Source organism: Hypanus sabinus, chromosome 23 (assembly GCF_030144855.1).
Source record: "Hypanus sabinus isolate sHypSab1 chromosome 23, sHypSab1.hap1, whole genome shotgun sequence".
Classification (NCBI taxonomy): domain Eukaryota; kingdom Metazoa; phylum Chordata; class Chondrichthyes; order Myliobatiformes; family Dasyatidae; genus Hypanus; species Hypanus sabinus.
This window is the reverse complement of record NC_082728.1, coordinates 11,134,377-11,141,813: the sequence shown is the minus strand read 5'-3', so window position 1 is coordinate 11,141,813 and position 7,437 is coordinate 11,134,377. Positions and strand designations below refer to the sequence as shown.

At 46.3% G+C, this 7,437-nt stretch overlaps 1 protein-coding gene across 3 annotated transcripts in view; it reads right to left on the bottom strand.

Moving 5' to 3' along the window:
- Positions 1–3,441: 3,441 nt before the first annotated feature.
- notum1a (notum, palmitoleoyl-protein carboxylesterase a) overlaps positions 3,442–7,437 on the bottom strand; it is an 80,687-nt gene continuing 76,691 nt past the window's right edge. For all 3 annotated transcript variants that reach the window (XM_059948381.1, XM_059948380.1, XM_059948382.1), the window contains 2 exons: positions 7,071–7,118; positions 3,442–5,682 (listed from right to left, as the gene is read on the bottom strand). In XM_059948381.1, the coding sequence (XP_059804364.1) occupies positions 5,376–5,682; positions 7,071–7,118 (355 nt within the window). In that variant the 3' untranslated portion in view covers positions 3,442–5,375. The remainder of the gene's footprint in view (positions 5,683–7,070; positions 7,119–7,437) is intronic.

The following is a 7,437-nucleotide window of genomic DNA, read 5'->3' as shown; positions in this document are numbered from 1 at the left end:
GGAGAGGGTCCAGAGGAGGTTCATGAGAATGAAAGGGTTAATGTATGAGGAGCGTTCAATGGCTCTGGGCCTGTACTCACTGGAGGTTAGAAGAATGAGGGGGATCTCATTGAAACCTACCGAACATTGAAAAGTCAAGATCAGGGGTTTCCAACCTGCGGTCCAAGGACCCCTCAGTCAATGGTAAGGGCCCGTGGCATAAAAAAGATTGGGACCCCCTGCTCCAGACAGGGTGAACGTTGAGAGGATGTTTCCAATAGTGGGGGAGTCTAGGACCAGAGGGAACAGCTTCTGAATAGAAGGACATCTCTTTGGAACAGAGATGAGGAGAGATTTATTTAGCCAGAGGGTGGGTCATTGGATATATTTAAAGTGGAGGTTGATAAGTTCTTGATTAGTAAGGGTGTCAAAGGTTATGGGGAGAAGGCAGGAGAATGGGGTTCAGAGGGGTCGTAAATCAGTCATGTAGGAATGGTGGAGAAGTTTCAATGGGCCAAATGGCCTAATTCTGCTCCTGTGTCTTATGGTGTGGGAACATGGCATTCATTATGTCCTCAGCCAGCTCCCATTGTAAACGTTGTGCCCCATAGTTAGCTCTTACATACCTGGCAATTTTCATCAGTGAAGGTTCGGATCCTGGTAAAGAAGGCATTGATGATAAAAATGCGTCACTCTCTTCAGGGTGCTGATATAGCCTTTGATCAATACAGGAAAAAGAAAACTGAAGACCAGGACACAGCATCAGACTCATGGTCTGCCAAATATATGGGTCACACGTGGGCAAACGGGGCCAGCCTCCTGGTCATAATGTACGAGTTGGGCCTGTCTCTGGACTGAGTTACTCCATAACCCTAGCACGGTAAACTAGGCAGGATTAAAGGTGAGCTTTATTCTTCACACGTGCATCGAAACATATGGTGAAATGCATCGTCTGTATCAGCCATTAGCACAATGTGAAGACGTGCTTCCCTAGCCCATTCCACAGGGGTGGAAGCATCAGCCACATTCTCTGGGAAGAGAAATGAACCATAAATCAGTGGTTTCTCCCAGCCAACAACTGCAGTGTGGAGACCCTGGTTACTCGCGCACTGTCAGTGATACAGGGTAGGACACAGCTTTCCCACACCCGGCTCTAGACTCCAGAAACAGGCTCTCGATTCCAAGTGGAGTATGAGTGAACGTGCTGGAATCTGAAGCACCAAGCAAGATACAGGAGGAGCCCAACTCCTTCTACACTACATTGACGAACGCATTGGCGCTGCTTCAGACACCCATGCTGAACTCATCAATTTTGCCTCCAACTTGCACCCTGTTTTTAAATCCACTCGGTCCGTTTGTGTCTCCTCTCTCCCCTTTCTCAATCTCTCCATTCCTGGGTTCAGACTGTTCACTGCTATCTTTTAGATCTCCGACAGTGGGTCAGATGTCTGGAATTAAGACAGTGGGTCTTACATCTGGCCTCCCCGACCTCATCCTCCATCTGCCTATCACTCCTCCTCACTTGGATCCACCTGTCGCCTGCTGGCTCTTGCTTCAACCTTTCCCTTAATCTTTTCACCTGTGTACGGACGATGTCCTCTCTACCTTTCAGCCCAGAAGGTGAAGGTGTTCATAATCAGTATGATGGTCCATCCACAACACTTAAGGTCCTCAAGCCCTATCTTCCATTTTGGTATCACAACTGTACACGGATCATCATGGTGAACACCTCTATCACTGGCTACATGTTCGTCCATCGTCTCCTACTCTTCTCAGAACACCCTCCTTCACTCAGGCAGGGTACCGTCTCCCATCTGTCACACCAAGTTTAAGGTCAGCACTGAGTCTACTGGAAGGAAACTTCACTCCGAGTATGAGGAATGTTCCCTATCCAGCCTGCACCTTGGTGAGCTCATCTTTCCCAGAGACAAGATTTGCAATAACTCTGTAGTGGAAACGAACCCTGTGCCGAGGCAACGTTGTGCACAGCGTTTTTTTTCTGTGCCCGTATTGTAATGTAAGGAGTCTTCTGAAGATCCGGTGAGTGCTCAGGACAGAATACAGCATAGTGCTGCTTCAGGCACGGTAACATCGACCTACGTGGAATTTCTGAGATCTGCCATGACCAACTGACAATAACCATCAACACCCCCTAACCCTATACACCCCTAAATCCTACACAGCCACTAATCCTAAACACTCTCTTATCCCTAAACGTCCCCTAATCCTAAATATCCCCATAAACCAAAACACCACCAAATCCTAAAGACTCCCTAATCCAAACCTCCCCTAACCCTCAACACCCCCAATCGTAAATGCTCCTAATCTTAAACACCCTCCAATCCTAAACACCTCCCTAATCCTAAACACCCACTATTCCTAAATATCCCCTAAACTGATCAATAAACACAAGTGTGATCTTTTTCCCACTGTGTGCAAACTGTAACCATAGTTTTTGTGGAGCCCAGGTTATATCTTTCAAACTGAACTGTTCCAGACCTTACCGCTGATAATAAAGACTTCTAGATACGTGTAATTTCAACATTTGTAGACCTTGATCAAATCTCCCTTCATTCTCCGAAACTCCAGGGATTAAGGTCCTAATTTGTTCCTCCTTTTCCTATAACACAGGTCCTCATGACCCAAAAACATCCTATTTGTTTTGTGCTGTACTCTTCCAATCTTATCAATATCTTACCTGTGGACAGGTGACCAGAACTGCACACACTATTTTAAATTTGGCCTCACCAATCTCTTGTACAACTTCCATATTACATCCCAAATCCTGTACTCACGACATTGATTTATGAAGGCTAATTTCGAAATAAATAAAATATGTTCAGGAAGGGGAAGTGGGGGTGGGGGAGGGGAGTAACTAAATAAAACCCAGTTCTTGATCCATCTCCATCCTTCCATAACCATCCAACTCTCCAAGCCCCAGGCACTCAGCAGCTGCTACTTAAACTCTTTGTGACAGTATCACCATCATTTCAGCATTTTAACCTCAAACATTAAACTGGTAATGGCAATGAATGATAGATTTTGGTTCTTCCAGTCCTGGCCCAAAACCCGAGAGCTGAAAGATAAAATAACTTTGACTAAATCCAAAACACAAGAGATTCTGCAGATGCTGGAAATCCCCAGACCAACACAGACAGTAATGCTGGAGGAACTCAGCAAGGCCAGGCGGTATCTACGGAAATGAATAAACAGTTGACATTTTGGGCCGAAACCCTTCATCGGGACTGGAAAGGAAAGGGGGAAGATGCCAGAATAAAAAGGCAGGGGGAGGGGAAGGAGTATAGTTAGAAGGTGACAGGTGAAGCCAGGTGGGTGGGAAAGGTCAGAGAGGAAGGAATGTGATAGGACAGTAGAGTGGACCATGGGAGAAAGGGAGGGAAGAGGGGACCCAGTGGGAGGTGAGAAGAGGGAAGAAGGGACCCAGTGGGAGGTGAGAAGAGGTAAAAGGCCAGAGTGGGGAATAGAACAAGAGGAGAAGGGGGAGGGATTTTTAAAAATTACTGTTAGGAGAAATTGATATTCATGCCATCAGGTTGGAGGCTACCCAGACAGAGTATAAGGGTGGCATCATCATGGGACAAGAGAAGACCATGGGCCGACATGTTGGAACAGAAATAGGCTGGTAGGTAAGGACAAGAGGAATCCTATCACTGTTAAGGCAGCAGGAAGATGGGGCGAGCACAGATATGCGGGAAATGAGAGAGATGCAGCTGAGGGCAGCATCGACGGAGGAGAAGGGGAAACCCTGTTCTTTGAAGAAGGAGGATGCCTCTGGAACAGAAAGCCTCATCCAGGGAACAGATGCGGTGGAGACGAAGGAACTGAGAAATGAGAATAGCATTTTTACAGGAGGTAGGGTGGGAAGAGCTATAGTCAAGAATACTGTGGGAACCAGTATGCCTCTAGCAATGGAGCCAGAGAGATCGAGAAAGGGGAGGGAGGTATGAGAAATGCATCGTTGATTTAAGGGCAGGGTGGAAGCTAGAGGCAAAGTTGATGAAATTGATGAGCTCAGCACTGGTGCATGAAGCAGCACCAATGCAGTTGTCAATTTAGCGCAGGAAGAATAAGGGAGTATCAACAAGGAGGGCTTAGAACATGGGAAGGCATAGCTGGCCCACATTGGTGCTCTGTCTCTTCCTTGAGTCTGGAGAAAGGGTGAGGAGCCAAAGGAAAAATTCTTGAGGGTGAGGACCATTTCAGCCAGAGGGTGGTTGGTGGAGGAGAAAGAGTACAAGCTGGAAGGAGTTAGGTGAAACCAGGTGAGGGGAAGGTGGGTGGGGATGTGGGTAGGAGGGATGAAGTGAGATCCTGGGAGGAGATAGGTGGTAAAGGGCTGCAGAAGAAGGAATCAGATAGGAGACAAAAGTAGGCGATGGGAGAAAGGGGAGGAGGAGGGGAACCAGAGGGAGGTGAGAGACAGGTGAGGAGAAGAGTTGAGAGGGGAGCCAAAATGGGGAAAGGAAAAAGACAGAAAAGGAAGGGGGAATGTAGAAATATTGATGTTCATGCCATCAGGTTGGAGACTGCCCAGCCAGAATATGAGATTTTGCTCTTCCACCCCGAGAGTAGCCTCAATGTGGCAGTAGAGGAGGCCGTGTTCAAATGGGAATATAGGGAATAAACTGAACACAGGCAATCTAGAATTCTGGAGAACCATACTTGCCAGGAGTCTATAGAAGTTCTTTCCAAGAGGAGGAATTGAGGTGAATCAAAGTGAACCGTTATGGGAAACACCTAAGTGGGGCATGAAATGGGAGCTGGAATGAGAATCAGTAACAGACTGACCCTTTTCTACGCCTTACAATCACAAGAAGTGCAAAAGGCTCGGATCTGACAGCAGCATGTAATGTCTGAAAGTGGTTGTCAGAAGATGATTTTAATTCCATTACAAAAAAACATGCGATTAGGAGACAGTATTTACAATTTATAAAGAAACATATCTAGCTCTCTGCCTGCTTAACACTTATAAATATGATTTACATAATAAAATAAATATGTAAAATTACCAACTCAGCATGGGTTTTAGTTTGTTAAAAAATACACAGCATTATAGTTTGTGGCACTTTTGACCTGAATCCCGCTGTCCCGGTTCTACACTGTTAACGGATGGGGAAAGGAGTAGGTTTGTGTTCTGCTGTCCAATCCATCATGACAACCAGTATTTATTTCGAAAGGCTGCTTGACCTTCTTTCTCCTTTAATTAAACAATCCAGTGCTTTCCACCATTTTGAATTTTATATTGTGTCCTTGCAGGTTTTTGTTGTGAGAGGTTGTGAGGTTCCGAAAGATAAAGCCTGCCTGCTTCTTCTCAGTGTGGGCTTTGACTTCTTTTCCTCGTCTAAAGTCTCGTCAGTCCCAAGGTGGGGGATGCCTTAGCTCCCGCTGCTTAGCATCCCCAGAAGTTTACTCACCTCCAGACCCTGCTCCTGGGCCATCTTCTGTATATCGAACCCCATGTGCATCAGGAACTGTATAACAGTCATCTCCTGCCCTGTGTACTGGTCTCTGATGGTGGGGCAGGTCGGGTTACAGTGCGGCCACTGACAGCTGTCCGTCAGGTGGACAGGGCACCCCTTCAGGGAACTCTTCCCATTTCGGTTGCTGTCTTGAAGGCTCCGGTCCCAGCAGTGCAGTGCCCGGGGGAGGGAGACTCCCTTCACTTGAAGGTTCAGCCAGTAACTGAAAGCAGGAGAGCAAAACTGGTGATGAGCATAAAGGCAGACGTCACGTATCTGCGGAGTAGGATGACAATGAGGTAACACGATCGAACGTTTTTACAGAGTTATGTTAGTGACTGTACCTGCTGGGAGCTAGGATCTGGGCTCACAGGGACAAAAAAGACACAGGCGCACTCGAAATACCGCACAGAGGCAGAAGTACAATTTACAAAAGGGACATTGGTTCCCCAGTAAAGTCTTTCAGCGGTTAGCAATGGTGCTATGATAGCGTTCTGCTAACCGCCATGCTAACATGCCGCCCAGCGTTCACCTCTGCTCTTATGGCTGTAGGACGAACCTCAGATCTGCATTCCGCAAACGTACTTTGATCATAAACGTACTTTGAATCCCTGAAGGAATACAACATGGTCTGCCACCTCTGATTTTTAAATAGAATGCTCCGCTGATTCCAGAGAGCGTAAGACACTACATAAATCTTCAGGGACAAAGTAAGGCGCCCTGGTCAGCAGAGAGGAGTTGGGCCAAAGGGCCTGTTTCTGAGCTCTGTAATTTTGTGCCAACATACTGACCCTAATCGGCATGTTTTAGGATAGTGCAGGGAAACCAGAAAACCAGGAGGAAGGCCATGCAATCACAGGGAAGACGTACAGACTCCTTACAGTCAGTGGGGGAATTGAGCCCATGTCACTGGCGCTGTAACAGCATTAAGCCACTGTGTCGCACAAATTTTGTCTCTGCTTTTACATAGAAGGAATATAATATCAGAGTGCTCCACTGATTTCCAGGGAGTGTAAGATTCCAGGGCTGCATTAATCATTAAGAGTAAAGTAACCCGCCTGGTGTCAGCACGAACACACTGGGCCAAAGGGCCTGTTTCTCAGCTCTACCATTTTATGCCTCTATGACAATGATCAATTATATTTCATCCATTTGCTTTTATTTGCTCTCTGTTCGCTCTACTTAATTTGTTTTAAAAATATATAATAAGAAATATATATGTTTCTTTTCGTAATTTATTATCCATTGCAGTGTACTGCTGCGGCAAAACAGCACATTTCATGATACACAGTACGCCAGTGTGGTTAAAGCTGATTCTGATTCTGAATAAGCTCCGGCTGTCAGTGATCTACTTCCTAGCCAAAGCAGCGCCGTTTTCGTCATGTTGAAGAACGAGAGACTGCTGCAGTGACTGAGAGGTTTGTACTGGAATCATAGAGAAGTACGGTATGGAAACAGGCCCTTCGCTCCATCCAGTCCGTGCTGAACCATTTAAGGAGTGAAAGAGTGCCGAGCTGTTGCTGGCAGGGCATTAACTCAGCAAGGTAGATCAAACTCTCTTGTGAATGAAACAGCTCATTAGATAAAGGACTCCCCCTTTCCCCGTCTTACCTTTTTGTGATAACTTCATGAGACAAGCATGCAGGTGCAAAAACAGCCCTAAAACCAAAAAATATATATTTGGAATCAATTATATTATAACGTAAATATCCTGCACATATAATACCATATAAACACACACACAGTGGGGTTAGCCTGATGTCCCATGGACCCACACCTGGACTATTGCCCTCCGTACCCTCCCCATTCAAGTATTCATCCACACAGCAAGGAAGGCTATCAAATCTTGCAGCAGGATCTGGACCAGATGGGAAAATGGGATGAAAAATGGCAGACGGAATTTACTGCAGACAAGTGGAAAGTGTTGTGCTTTGGGTGGACAAACCAGGGTAGGATTTACAGTGAGTGGTAGGGCACT